Here is a 15,683-nt window from a genome sequence, read left to right as displayed (position 1 = left end):
AGCAGTAATAATTATCTTAAAGTTAATTTCTATAAAAAAGAAGTTAAGCATCAAAAATACATGGAATACTGTTTTGGTTATTGGCAATAAGTAACATATGAAATACGCCGATTTCTCAATAGATGGCATATTGTTTACTACCATAATGGAAGTGTAATTGAAGCTTTTTGAAGCACAAAGGATAAAATAGATTTGAAAACAGCATTTGAGCCTTCTTTCTCCCCTAAAATATGTTTCAGCTTGGCATGACAACAAATTAGGAAGTCTAACTGGCTGCATTTCAAACTCACATCTTGGGCCTTTTCATTCTCGATTGAAAGTCGATGCTGATGGAAAGCCTTTTACTGAATTAAAACATTGCGGATCAGGTCATTGGTTAGGAATTAAGATGATCAAAACACTGATCTCAGTATGACTATACAGCTCCATAGCAAAGATTTTGCCATTAGGTGAAACAACACTAAAGAGTTTCCACTCTCACATCTCGTTATGCACCCACTTCAGTTTTTATGATTTTACCTACATTACCTACGTTTCATTTCACTATATAGCCTATGTCCATATTTTCCACCACAAATAATGTTTTTTTTTTCATGTTTGCGACTTCATCTTGGTAGGAAATTCAAAGTCCCAAACACCATAATTTTTGAAGATGCAAGCAATTATTAAAAACCTGGGGTAAAAATTTGGGAGATTTAAAAGCCTTAATTTTTTACTTCATCTTCTTGCGGAACATTTCTTTATAAGGTTAATAGGCAACAGTTACTTATATAAGTCAAATAGACTTACATATAGTGTATTTCAAGGAGACTCACCAAGATTTTTGTGGAAATTCATTTAATGAAAAATTGCTCACTCGGTGTCTGGTCACTTTATCCCTTTTCATTACTTCTAAACAGGCCTTAATAACAGATCTGTTTCCCTAATAAGTCTTTCATTTCTCCAATTCCTTCTAACTCACATCCCTAAGCGTTCTGCCGAATGAAGAACAGATACCGCTGAGATCAGGATCAAAAGACACCTTGCCACAGCCTTCACTGAAAGCAGGGGGATCTGCATTCTGACAGACTCTCTGCGCTCCAACATTAGAGGCGAGCAAGCCGTCTGCTTAAGAATTGATCACTTGGGCACTATCCAGCCTGAGATTTAAAGATTGGTAAGAGTTTAAGGAGCACACAGCTTTTTCTGTGTGTTAAGCTGTTCACATTGAAGTACCTCATGCCCAGGAGACGTTTCCAGTAGGTTTGCTTCACATATTCTACTGCAACCTTTTGCCCTAGCTTACACAAGACCTTAACAGGGATATAATTCTTGAGCATCTCATGTGAAACTGTTCTTCTTGATTTATTTATTTATATTTTTTTGCTATATATTGCTTCACTACTTGCTTTATTTTCCTGTATATTCTGCTTTGCTAAAGATGCTCAAAATAGGCTCAAATAGCTCCAATTGTGTGAAGCACAATGTGATATGTCAGCATAGTACAGCAAGGACGAGCAGAAGACTGGCACCTAGGAGTAACAGATCAGAGTTTTACAAGCTAACAAAAAAAAAATTCTACAGTTGCCTCAGCTTGTAAAAGAATAGACAAGTTTTCTCAATTATTTTACTGGCTCCTGCCATATTCTAGTAACAGATTCTTATTTCCACTCCCCAGATTTCCTCCGGGACACAGCTTTCCCATTAACTGATCAACTGAGGTCTGACTCTCTTTTTTTCTTTGTTGGAATCTTTTACTTTATCATCATCATTTTAAGGACTTGATTCCACTCCTTAGCTGTCAAAAGATTTGCCATTTTCACTCTGCCCTTCATAATAACTTTCAGTGTGTAAGTGTTTACTTATCATAGACTGCCAGTACACGAACAGTTTCATGGGAGCAAGACCAAGATGAGTTTTTCCCCTACGGTCGCTTCCCTATCTAGCATTTCATGTGTGGTTTTTTTGTTTGCTTTAAATGGGGCTGTGCACAATGGGTGAAGGATATGTCAAGTAGTTCGTGGATGTTTGGTTTAGAAAACACAGTTAACCCGCAGACTGTAAAACACAGCATGCACTGAAATGTTCATTAGCTATCTCTGGTTTGGAGTTTCATATTTTAAACTTCTCAATAATCCATCAATGACAGTTCTGTCCTTTGGGGAAGCATTAAGTAACTGGAAGCATTAGGTAACTTTCAGAAGAAACTGCCTGTGTGTCTTGCTAGCAATTGCAACAAGATGCAATCTCATGAGCCACTAAGGCAATTTGGGTTGCTCACCATAACATCCCTTAAACACCAAACGCCCACAGTAAGTTCTTGCAGGTATCTTGGCACAATGACACGTTCCTACTCTCCGTTTAGGGCACATTAAACAAGTGCTGTTGTGCCACCCATTTTCCATGGAGAAAGATCCTCCCCACCCCTTCCTCTCCACAGGGCTCTCCCGATCAAGGAGTTAGCACAGCAAAGGACGCAGCAGCCGTTCAGACACATAATCCTGAATTCTCTTCAGCTGCTACTTTTGCTTGCGTTAAAGTCGTAACAAATCATATCAGCTATTAAAATATTCTGCAGAACAACAGGGATTGAACGAACGACAAAGCAATCGCCGTCAGCTGCTTCCTTGCAATCAATCTGAGCCATGGCCGGTTGCTCGTGATGTTACGGCGCATCGAAGGCCGTAACTTTCTCTCCCTCTCTCTATATCAAACACAAGCTCTTCTTCCTATCGAGTGTCCTTCTGCAAAACCTTTATGCTTCTCAAACGGGCAAGACTCCTGGATTACATTTTTTGACAAGATAGATGAGACTACTTTTCACATGAGACCAAGGAAAGTAATGAGCTGTAATCTTTGAGCTGGAAGATATCTATCTTTTTTAATTACAGGTAGATTATTTCTATATTAGCCCCCATGGCAAAAGGCAATGCTGCATAGGTTTCTCAAAGCAGCGCTGCATCAAGAGGAAGGAATTATAAGAGTTTGGGACCTGGGCAGAGAAAAAAAAAAAAAGGATTTTTGAACTTGAGTCTATTTTGAATCTTTGTAAGTCTGTGCTATTTATGTAATTCAGCAAGCAGGTATTTTGACACTGTTATTCACTACAAGTAATAGGATGTTGCTGTCACATCAGTGAGCTGGTTATTAGATGGTCCCTACCAACGCTTCTGCCTTAGTCCGACATGTCTCCACTGTCCTTGTCAAAGGAAGCTGCAGCCCTCATATCAGTTAGAACAATTTAAACCCATTTAACCAAAATATCTGTTTGCATACATGTTTTTAAATACAGATTCCCTTTACCTTATGCCTGAAGGAAGGAAATGTTGTCTTACTTTCTGAACATTAGGCTTTTTAATCATCCCTGATTTATTCATGGCTTGGCCTGAAAGTAATCCCTGAACTTTTCGTACTTCCTGGGACAGTCCTGTCTTTAGCTAGTTTATACATGACAAAACAGAAAGGGGTTTTCTTTATGAGCCTTGCCTCCTCACATCCAGCTCCCATTTAACCACTTTCACAACCTCAGCTTTGCTAGGGAGAGCTATTGCAGCACCTTATGGAAAAAGATCTGAGCATTCTCCAGCAAGGATTACGGAAGCTTATCACTAAGAGACATTATTCAAATGGTCCTGATTTGTTTTGCTCTTAAGAGATCGGGATACTCCCTCAAGATACATTTTTTTTATTTTCTACTAATAATTTTTGCTTTTCCCCTTGTGTGTGCCAAGGCCTTGATAACGTCTGGACCCTTGGGGGTACGCTGTCAAAGGCAGGACAGCTTGAGCCACTACAGAGGTGGGCACGTTCAGTGTTTCGACTCCTTGCTATCAGCCTAGGGACTGAAAAAGGGGGGCACGACCAAGTGCCTCATCTACAGCCTCCAAGGGAGATGCCTGTGCTTGTAGCACAGCTACTTTTCTCAGTCCTGCTCTTAAGAGGAGAATTCCATGAGAAACCTGGAGTGGAATCCTGATGCTACTGCTATCCCAGGCAAGCCACAGAGAATGAAACTAGGATTCAACTGTAGCTTGAAAGTAATGGGAGAACTTCATATCAAAATGTTTATTTTTGGAGCCAAATTATATCACAGTCCTTTTAATGGCGCTTTTTTTTTTTCTTTTAAGTGGAAGTGTCATGAATGGTACAGGCTCTGTGTGGAAAACAATTAGAAAATGGAGAGGTTCCCTGGGAAGCGGCACTGATGATAGTGAAATTTCACACAGCCCTACTCTTTTTAAAGTTTATTTCTCACTGTTCTATTGAAAACAATTCCAGGACCAAGCCCATGCTGAAACTGATGCTGGATCAAAAGACTACGACTGCTTGTAAGGGATGAAGAACGACACAGACACTTCTACATCTTGAAAAATAGGAAAAGTGAAGATAACAAGATAGATAAGGGAAGGGAAAAGGAAGCATGAAGGAGTAAAGGGAAATCAGATAGAGAGACAGAAGTCTAAAAGAAACTTAAAAATTAATTTAGGCAGGAAGCACGTGGTGGAAGACACCTTTGACATTCCTCCTTAATTACAAAATTGAGCACTCTGTACCTGGAAATTGTTGTTACGCCAGTGTTCAAAAATAAAGCTGAAAAGCAGGAAACTGCAACAAAATAAACTCACACTAAAGGCGGCCTTTAACAAGTTTTACTTCCCATATTGCACCTCACAGGTTCTATAACTTGACGTTTAATGGATATTCTCTACTGGACTCCTGTTTGCGAGCGGGAGGGAATGCTATTAGTATGCTAATCAGTTCTGCACAGTAAATGGGTTATAAGGGTGGGGTTCTAGGGAAAGGTACAGTAGGGGAATATTTTTTAATTAGCACACCATGAAGCCTATTCTCCCCTTGATGCCTGTGCATATCCCCTATTGATATTAATTTCAGCCACACAACTCCTGTTGAAAGCACGGGGGACCGCCTGAGACTGCTCCAAGGCAAGCCGAAAGCACTTGCAGGAAGGGCTGCTGGCCACTCTCTAACCTGCAGCTACAGAAGCGTTGGCAGGTTCCAAACGTGGCTCTTGCAGCAGGAGGCATTGCTTATGTCCCATCAGGCACTCCCCCTGGAAGGCACGTGGATTCTCACACAGAGGATGTTTAGCGAGTTCAACCTTAGTTTCAACTGACTGTCAGTTTTTATAGCAAATTCCAGATGGGCTTAGTGCTTATCCTGGACTCAGGCTAAATTCACATTTGCTGCAGATGGACTTGTGGAGTTTATCACTGATGTTTGAAATACCTGAGAGAATCGGTCCTGCAAAACAATCTTGCTCTCTGATTATTTTTATGAAAAAGGTTTCTTGGGTTCACAAGCCTCAAATGAACCTTTGGAAGAGTTGATGGAGAAAATAATTAAAATACCAAGAAAAATGGTGTTTTGGGAATCATAATGTGTATGATGAAAACAGACAATAATTTGCAGTTTGGTATGTGGATTTTATCACTTGAACCACTATCTTTTAAATTCTTTTCCTTCAATATCAGCCACCCTCAGGAGAGCCAGTGTTTTCAATGTCATCGCACAATGCCCAGGCTTCCACTTCCTATAGAATGTCTCAGTGGCCTTATGCTGGATTTTTCTACTTGATCCCTCACACACTTCAGCATCAGAAGTTGGCTTTTTATCCTCATACTTCTGGCCTGCTAAATTTTAATTGCAATGTTAATATCAAGCACTCTGGAATCAATTCTTCTATCAAGAACCTTGAGGCCTACCTGTTGATAAGGAGTCCTGCTTGAGAGCCGGATATCACGTAGCCACGACACAGAGGACATTGTTGAAGGAACATCAGCAGCTATAGGATTTCTGCAAACCCCAGAGATCTAACACCCCTGCAGGCTCCAAAGGTTTTTAGGTGCCTCTCACACATGCCCCCACCACTGGATGGGGAGTAACACACTGCTGAGCATGCTGAAGCTCCTATTTACTATAACAAGGCCAGATTTTCATCCTATACTTTCATTTATTTATATTTTATTAATCGAATAACTCAATGCAATCTGGGATTTAAGTCCTTGAAAGAAAGTTAAGCTGCCTCTATGATATACTTGACCAAAGATTCAAAAGAGCTCCAGCTTTACTGTAAGAGCCCCTGGAAAGTCAGCTTTAATTTCCTCTCTCGCAAGTAAAGGATAAGTGACGGTTCTGTTGTATTAATTTCTGGGTAAATTTATTTCACTGAATTAAAAGGTTTTAACATTATTAGAAGACAATATTGTGTAATAAGAAGTAAAAGATTTTTGGTGGTTTCAAGGACCTGAGTCTTAATCTCATTGCAATAATCACCTCAAACATATGCCTAAGGATTATTGAAATACTGAAGGAATACTGCATTAGAACATATGAATATAAAAGTATCAGTTAATTGGTCTACACATCAGGTGTCCTAACAGCATTATCTCCTTTATCTCAGGCTCAAGAGATACTTATAAAGACAACTCTGTTTGGTGTCTTTTTTTAATACAGGCTAGTAGTCACTCTTTTGGAGGAAATTACAAGACAGTTAAGAAGATCTGGAAATGTTTGTGCTGAACCTAAATCTTGGAGGTAAAAGAATCCAAGGTTACAGATGAGAACAGTAAATGTAAACATAGCAAATACAACCCCAACATCCTAAAGCCCCACTGAAACCAATAAACAGGACATATCACAAATACAGCTTCTCTAATTGTTATGGATTCTCTTCTGCAACCTGACTTCAGACCCAGGTTGAAAGGCTGGAGGGCAATTACAGCGCTTTGCCTAACGCAGACCACGAGACTCTTCTGAATTAATTCTTGAGAGAACTAGAGCGGATCGTGTGGGGAAAACTTGCAGTCTCGAGTTTGACAGAGAATCGGCCACGACCTATTCTCCAGCAGTTAATCACCTTAACTACAAGCACTGACGATATTTCTGGAGTCATTCGAACTCCTAACCACTACTAAACTAGAAGGATATACTCCTTATGTCTGCATCCCCTGTTCACAGTGAGTGATTAACACTTTAGGGATTTCCTGTACGACGGTCCAAACTTCTCAATTTTAAGGACTACATATTTCTTTTTATGGAGCTTCCACTGGCCAAACATGAAGTTAAAATGCTTGTAACCTGCTCTTCCTACAAGGGTTGGTGTCAACTTGCAGAATAGACCCAGATTTACAGCCACAATAAGTGACAGGCACGATGGGACCGATAAACTGTTAGCCAGAATCCAGCATGTCTAACACCTCTGATTCTGACGTTATACGAGTTTAATCTCATTAAGACAAGTTATCCCAAATGTTTTAACAACTCATCCCTGAGGTCCTTTCACTACTCCCATCCTTCCCACCTGTGAATTGAAGAACTCTGTATGATACTATTGGCTGCTTTAGTGCCCCTTAGGGCAGACCAACCCCTTAATTGCCATTTCAGTTTTCCTGGTCCATACATCACTGATCTCATAGCAAAAATGTGTCTTTTCTCCCCAGAACATTAGCTCATACCATTCTCCCAGCAGTTGAGCCATCATGAACTCTAATACAAGGGATTCAACAGAACCACAGGAACAGAGATAGAGGCAGAGGCCTGTGTCAGAGCAGAGCAAGCGCACTACGAACGCACAACCTGAGCTGGAGCCCCGCCAAGGGTCTGACATTTATCAGCCAGCATGGAATGCAGTGCTGATGGGCCTTGCCAATACATTAATGTAATTTATATTAGTAACATGGTGTGGTCATCTATATTAAACTACAAAAAACCCCTGTGTGGAGCATAATCTTCCCCATTACCATGTTGGAAGCTCATGTTCAGCATGGTTAGCCACCAGGACCCCTAAGGGCTGGCTTGGAATAACTGTTTCCCAGAGCTGAGCCCAATATCAGTGAAGATTCATTGTTCTTAGGTGTGATTTCACATTTGGTTGTACTAAAATGCCCCTTTCTTAATCTGGATGCAAACAGATAGTCCACATAGTTTTGTATCAGTGATATATCCTCCTCTGTTCAAGTGTTCTTCCAAACCCAGCGTCATTTGGAGACTTGCTCCATCACAACTGCTTTTCCCTTGAAATCATAAAAAAATGCCTAAAATAAAGGGGTGAGAAATTCATGGAGCCCACCAAAAGAAGAAATACATGGTTAGTAAGGATCACTTCTTACAGTTAGTTTGAGCCCTATCAGCCAACTTTTAATCCATTTTATGTGAACTGTTTATTTTGTGTGTCTCTTTTCTAATCAATGTCGTGCAGTACCAAGTCAAATGCTTTACAGAATGCCATTACATAAACATTACTGTGGTTATCAACAAAATTTGTAATCTCATTCACAAAAAAGTAATTTTGACAGGATCTACTTTCCCTAAGCCCACGTTGATTGGCATTAATTAGTTTTCTACAGTTAATCCTTTATTAATCAAATTCTCTATCAGCCACTCCAGGACCAGTATCAGCCTGACAAACCCGTAATTACCAGGGTCATCTCATTTTACTCTTTTAAATGCTGGAACAACATTTGCTTTTCCCAGCCTCCTGGAACTCCCCACCGTTCCTAAACGCATTTAAAAATTCGCAAGAGCAGCTGGAGGAACAGGAGCACAATGCACACTCTTATCAGCCACTGCAAGATCTGGCAAACTTTTAGTAGCACCAGGCTGTTCAGGGCATTGCTTTTAGCTGTCTTGTTGGTCACAGGCTCACAGCAGTGTTGCAAAATACGCAGTCTTGGTTGATTAAGTCAGGCTCTTACTAAACAAAAGGTAAAAAGAAAGAGGGAAGAAAGAAGAAATTAGACAAAGAAGTAAAGGGCACATGAAGCAGAGTTGACAGCAAACCCCTTGTTTCATACACCATGCCCTGCAGAAGGTGTCCTCATGAGCTCCCTCTGCAGGTCCCCTCTCCAGCCCAGGTGAGGAGCCATATGGCCATGCCAAGGCCTGGGGACAATCCACTCATCCCTGGTTCTCATCCTGTGATCCACAAATCTTGCTGAAGCAAGGTCAAGAGTCTCACCTCGGCTCTCACTCAGAAATGCTTTAATCTTGACAATCAGAGTCTGGAAGCAAGTCGTTCTAGGCAAATCTTCAGTTGAGTTCCTTGTAGCTTTTTGAAGTACCTGGAAGTGTTGACAGTTCTGGATGGTTCTTCTTTCACAGTAAAGTGGTGGGATAGGACAGGAGCAATAGTGGCATTTTCCCTCTTTACATATTATCCTCTGGCCAAAGCTCTTCCTCCAATACTGGGGGTGTACTAGGGATTAACACCTGTTTTTTCAAAGGCTCCTAAAGATAAAGCTGATTTTCTGTAGCTATCACCATTAGGCACCCAGGGTAAGAGGCCTACAAATGCTGTACGGATGGAAATACCTGGAGCAGAAAGGTGCCTGCGCCTCCCAGGCACGGCAGAAGGCAGCCTAGGGACCCCCTCACGATTTGACACCAAGCGCAGATGTGATCTCAGAGACTCCCTTTTAATGCAGCTCTTCTCTTTCAGTTCACCTTCCTAATCCTCAGCCAAAAGCCTCACTTCTAAAGAAGCTCCGAGGATGCAATGAGTGGAAACCTCAATATTGCCTTTGTCATCTAATGAGTCCTGGTGTCCAACCCACCAATTTGGAGCCATTCTTTTCTGACTCCCTTCTTTTTTCCACAAGTTGGTATCTTAAGTCAGTCTCAGGGTGGTCTGGATAGCCCTATTTTTGGGGGGGCTAATTTTGGCCATCTCATTCTGTCTTCTAACAAGCTATACCGTTCCAGAAGATAGGAGGATTTACGAAGTTTTCAGCCCTTTTCCAGCAAGCAAGCACATGGTCTAGATAATTCTGCTAGACAATTTTTTTTCAAGAAATCCTTTTTGTTTTAATGGTAGAAACTTATCTTAGAGTAAGATTAATATTAATCTATAGGAAAGAACAAGATAAAGATAGATTTTCTCCATTAAATTTAAGAATGACAATCAGTTAAGTGTCTACTAAGTACGGCTAAATTAAAATGAAACACCAAGAGAAGTACATATGACAGGCTATAGTGTATTAAATGGTTTCATTATCCTCTGATATAATGAATAACAAATGGATTTGGAAATTGATGCAATGTTTTGAAAAAAGTATTCCTGTAGAATTACAATAAAATTAGGCTGAATTTATGTTTCCACCATTACAATTTTCACTGCCATCTCACAATGTCAGCTGTGGTTCTTAATGTCTGTTTATGTGCCTGTCTTGAGTAGAATTTGAAATTAGTTGATCATGTAAGAACTGCGTAAGAATAAATCCATATGTAATTAGAAAAACTAGATAAAAATGTAGCATTTGTAACATCAGTGGGGAAAAAGTAAAGACAGAAATATGTTTAAATTAGAAATTAACCCATTTAATTAGGTATTAAGTAGCCAGTGTTCACAGAGATTGTGTTGCTTCTGTATATTCTAAAAATACTTTCTTGCAGCACAGTCTGTTAACATGTTAAACAACTTTTAGTGTGTTATACCTGAAAGATCACAATAGATTAAATTTTGTTCAATATATTTTACTACTGAACCAGACTATTTAAAATTCTCCATGAAATGTAAAGATGGATTTAAAATTTATGAACAGGAGCATACAATGACATAGGGCAGATTAAAAAAAAAGTGCAATTTAACATAAAGTATTATTAGTAATAACTTTGCAATCAATCACCCTTCTTATCTACTCATATGTCTTTAGATTATATCTTTTAGAAGCCCTAGTGAAGACAAATCATAAAGCGCTGAGCTGAGCACTGCCACTGGGGTTTGCAAGGGACCACGCTGGAATTCATCACTTCAGTGACCAGCTCCTCGCTGGAGAGTCACACAACCTACTCCTTCTGCATGTAGAAAAATTAAACTCGCTTTTGCTCAAGAAAGAGAAAGAAGAAACTGCAGATTCCTTTTTCTGAAGAAAAACCTCAGAACCTCTCTGCTCCCCCCCTTCCCCGCATGTTAATATTAAAGATTATAAAACCTGCTAAAAGCCAAATAAATACTTGAAATCCTCATCGTTATTTTGCAGAGATTTTTAGCCCTCTTCTAATAGATTGTTAGGCAGAAGAGGTTTTTGTTACTCTCGCTATTGTTCTCAGTACTGCCTGCTGAGTATTTCCAAGGTCACAGAACAGAAATACAAATAGAAAAACTGGGGTGGGGGAGATGCATCAAGTGGGAATAACACCGTTCTCCTTTGCAAAGGGAGCTGAAGAGGAAGACCGAAAGACAAATGCAGTTTCAACATCATTCTCTGTCATCTTCTCTATTGCTTTATTCTTTCCAAGATGTTAACGAGAAATAACATGTCAGAAATTCAGGAAATTAAGAGGTCACAACAAAAACGACCAGCAAGAGAGTTTGCAATTAGAATTATCCAGGGGAAAAGACATTTAGAAGTGAGGTGGAGCTGGTGCCAGCAATGGGGAAGAGAATAGAAAAAGCACCAGCGAGGAAAAAAAGAAGTCTCAGTATATAAATAACTGCAGACATTTACTGTAATTAAGCCAATAGCGCTCAGCAAAGAGCATGCAGCCTGGTCCCTGGCTGCCAGCAGCTCTCCTGCTTCTGCCAGCTCACAAGATTTCTGCAGCAAAGGTTGGGCATGTCACCAGCCCTTGATGGCAGGCAGCGTGCTGTCAGGGAGGTCTTGTTTACTGTGAAAAATTGTCAGAGGTTTACCTTGAAACAGAGTTTTCCAGCCCGCCTCGTGTTGCTGTTTAATCAATACTTCACTTTGATGGCTCTGTTGCATTAGGACTAAAATGAAGTTTATAGTCAGCTCGAAAGATCTTAAATCCTAGCAGTCACCCCCAAAACATCTCGTCTGTTGTTTTTCCCTGGCCAGTAAGGTGTTAATAAACTCCAGGATTAAGGAGGTAGTACTAAACTGCTCCTAATCCATGGCAACCCAGGAGGAACTAGAGGCTACTCACTATTGTTTGGAATGGTATGAAAAGCTCCAAATAAGACACTTTCAAATTCTCGATTGCTTTACTTTTCCTTTCGTCTCTGTCATCCTGTTCTGTAAGAGAGCGCAAACCATGCTGGGAAGACAATACATTCCAGGCATATGAGTCCAGAGACACTAATTCATGCACAGTCAGTTCTTTTTCAAACCTATGCTAATGCTACATGGAAAAAGCTCTGGAGTTAAAGGACAGAATGGTTAACTTCACTGCTGCCCCATGACCAGCCCGAAGCTCCTTACATGATAGATAAAATGAAAATTTCATAGTGTGTGTGCAGACATGCAGGCCAAGGTACCCGTCACAGGGTATGTGAGTGGCTAAGAAACACATTGCAAGAGAAGAAACAGCGAAGCTGAGAGCAGTTGCCTCCTGAGCCACCTCCCTGCTATGGAACAGGCTTACACAATTGCAGAATATTCTTCTTTTCCACTTCCATATAAAGCCAGACTGTAGGGGCTACAGTCTTGTTGCATATCTGTTGTCTGTGAGGACTGACTTGCAGGTGGTTTAACTGGGGAGAGCTCAACCAAAGCCATGGAGAGATGGCATCTCCCACATGAAAGTTGTTAAATTAATCCATACAGTTGCTTTCCTCTGCCTTCCAGGTTTATCTTTCACAAATGTGCTTCTCTTACTCAAGGATGGATTCTTTTGATATTTATGAGGTCTCATCTGATCACCAAAATGCTCCTTCTGCTAGAAACTGCCTCTGTCAGGTCAAGGTACTGGTGAGCAGGAGTACGCTCCCCTTCACACCACAGTCCATGAGCAGGGCAAGGGGACCTCAGACAGCATCTCCAGCATCAAGCCTTATCTGTCTTACCAGAAAGATTTCAACACAGCACTGAGAGGACAGTACACATCAAATGAGTGATATAACCTGTTATTTAGGAGAGCGGTGCTGGGAAAATTCCATAGTCTTGCTAGAAATTAATAAAAGCCAATATCATACATTTCTTCCCCTATCTTGTTCCAAATAAGCTTTCTTCATAGCTCTTTATTATACTTTAAAAATGCTGCATAATTTGAAGATACTACCAGTAGTCCCTACCCCATTTTCTAGCTAGTGTTTTTGATAGTAATCACATATACCACTATCTCTTGTATGACTTGCATCTAACTTAGGCTATGAGTTTGGGTTGTGTGTTTTGCAGATTCACTGTCCTGAAGCAAATTTGATTGATGGCAATCACCTAAACAGATACAGGATCAGCAAATTTCCGCAGCAAAGACAACAGTATAGGGTACATTCATAGTATTCACGTTTATTAGTTTAGAAACCAGAGTTCTTGTAGGTCAGCTAATCTAGTAGGAGGTGGGGGCGAGGTTGGCTGCTCGGTTGACATGAGCAGTCACAGGCAGAGCAGGCACCAGGAATGGAGATGCAGGAAGGGCCCGAGTGACTTTGGGGTCTGAAGCTCCAGGAAGCAGGTCCAGGCGATTTTCCACACAGCTGGGGATAGTCTGGCTTACTTTGCTGAGGCATTTTGGCCTTCCCATGGGCAGCATGAGGTGTTTGGCTGCACACAGCTATGGCTTCCTCTCAGGGTCAGGAACCTGAACTGTAAGAGCTGCAGGGCCAAGGCTGGAACTATCCCAAAGGACCCAAGCACCCTTAAAAGTGAAAGAGTAGGGGTGAAAGCTGTTACTCTGAGGGCTACAGAAGATGTCACTGCTTAATGCCAGCAGGGGACCCTCCCAGGTTCACAGCTCCTTCTCACACAGTGCAAACTGGGGAGAGATATGTCTCTTTTCCCCACAAACTCTGAGGATTTCAGATTCCGTACCCTTCTGTAAGGGATTTTCTGAAATTACAGCCTGTGGAAGTGCGCTCTCCATTTTGTTATTCATTAACTGCCTTCAGCTCTTTAGTATGCCACTGTATCCTTTGACATCAGAGAGCCAGGGGGAGAGATGACAGAGCAAAGGGCAGCCCAGACAACATCAAGAAGCCAGAAAAGCAAGGAAAGCAGGGAAATCTTGTTTCATCCTTTTCTTACAGCCACTTATTTCCATGCTGAAAGGCAGCATGTGGGCTGGGATGCTTTACTTTGCATTTGTACACTAAAACTATGGGAACTACTCTCCACTTACCATTGAAGGGGAACGGCCCAGTGCGGTTCTAGTCTGATGGTATTAAACCATGACCATTAAACCAACCTACCACTGAAAAGCAAGAAGAGCTGTTGAAATATTCAGCTTCCAGTTCTAATGCATCATCTACTACATCAGATTATTTATCTGGGAAGGAAGGGGCTGTATCTTTCACCCTGTTAGACTAGCTTCTGCTCTTCAAGGATGCTCATCAAGATCATCCTTAAGTGACACAAAATACTTGAGAGGACTTTCTCCTTTACAATTGCTTCCACTATTTTCTTACTCTATAAACCTGAGCTTTGATGGCCAACTCTGTTGTCCCACCTTCCCCTGCCTTTTGTCTGCTGAATTTATTAATAGCTGTAAGTGGGTAATTCCTGGGTATGTCAGCAACCCATGTGCTCAGAACCTTTTTAAGATGCAGTGAGACGAGGGAAGAAAAATTGCCAAGTGCCTCAAATACAAAGCTGGGATTCAGGGAGGCCAGATTAGACTCTCCTCAGCAAGTTGCCTTAAGACTCTCAAGGAATGCCCTTTTCCCCTGGGTTTCAAACCCCATCCAGAAAGCAGGGGTCCCTTCCCTTCTCCCCGAGCTGCATTGTAGTGATGGCATTCAAACACCCTAACAGATAGGAAATAGCTGTATTTGCTTGTAGTAGACTTGCTCTAAAAGCACTGTAGTTGTCTTTCTGTGAAAGAGGTCTTTCTCTACAATGAAATTGAAATTAATTGAAAATTAATTGTGTATAAGCTAGGCAGTAGCAGCTGTGTATCCATTACTGCTGGAGGTGGTCTCCCTCAAAACCTTCAGAGGGACCTTCTCTTCCTCATAGGGAGACTCCACAGCACAAGCCGTGCAGTCACAGCCTGGCACATCCAGCTCCACCAGCACTTCAGCCTCAGCGCCACTCAGTGCTAATGTCATCTGCATTGACAGTCCAGGAATTTCCACAAGGAAACTCATGTTGCTCTGTGCCACTCTTGCTATCTTGTATGGCACAGCTTAGAGTGGGCCATGGAGACAAGGAAGCAGCACTTTAAACAAGACTAACGTGATTAATATATTCCATTTCTGCTGTGAGAATTATTATTTATGAATATGTCTTGCAAACACGATGTGACAGGGCTAAGAAAGCACACAGGCATGTTCACCTATTCTTAGCTCAGCACACAACAACTTTCTGTTTTGAGGCAAGGACTCATTTTACGGATCACATTTGAACGTTTTTAGGATAATTGAGGCAGCTGTTGGTAAAAAACCTGCTGTAGCTTGGATATCACTTGAATGTTTATACTGCAAGTAAACTGCTATTCCTGGGTACGTGATGAAGCAGAAAGGAGAAACCACTTCACTTCTTACCTTGGTATGTTTCATGAGTATTGGCTGAGAAGTTGCATGGTATTACCATGTTGAGACCAGTTTTATGATGAAGGAACTGGGAGAGGGTTTAACATGTTTCAGTTCCTGTCTCCTTGTGACACTGAAGACAAGACTTCAAGTCTTTACATCATTATAATCTCTTCTCATTGTATGATCACTGCTGTAAATACCAATCTCTCCATATTTATGAACACATTTCCCTTTACACACAGGTCAAAATCATGGGGGGTGCACACAGTGCAATAAGTCAGGCATATCCCTGAACCTTTAACAAAACAGTACCTTG

The 15,683-nt window shown here is 41.1% G+C and overlaps 1 protein-coding gene across 1 annotated transcript in view; it reads right to left on the bottom strand.

The window, feature by feature from the left end:
• The window catches only part of LOC104348337 (contactin-3), a 186,539-nt gene extending 171,559 nt beyond the window's left edge, over positions 1-14,980 (bottom strand). Inside the window, exon 1 of the mRNA XM_086470315.1 lies at positions 14,797-14,980. Within this exon, the coding sequence (XP_086326441.1) occupies positions 14,797-14,980 (184 nt within the window). The remainder of the gene's footprint in view (positions 1-14,796) is intronic.
• Positions 14,981-15,683: the final 703 nt, after the last annotated feature.

The sequence above is a fragment of the Leptosomus discolor genome, chromosome 9, assembly GCF_034619465.1.
Source record: "Leptosomus discolor isolate bLepDis1 chromosome 9, bLepDis1.hap2, whole genome shotgun sequence".
In the NCBI taxonomy this organism is placed as follows: domain Eukaryota; kingdom Metazoa; phylum Chordata; class Aves; order Leptosomiformes; family Leptosomidae; genus Leptosomus; species Leptosomus discolor.
Note: the sequence above shows the minus strand (reverse complement) of the source record. Positions and strands in the feature narration are given on the sequence as shown.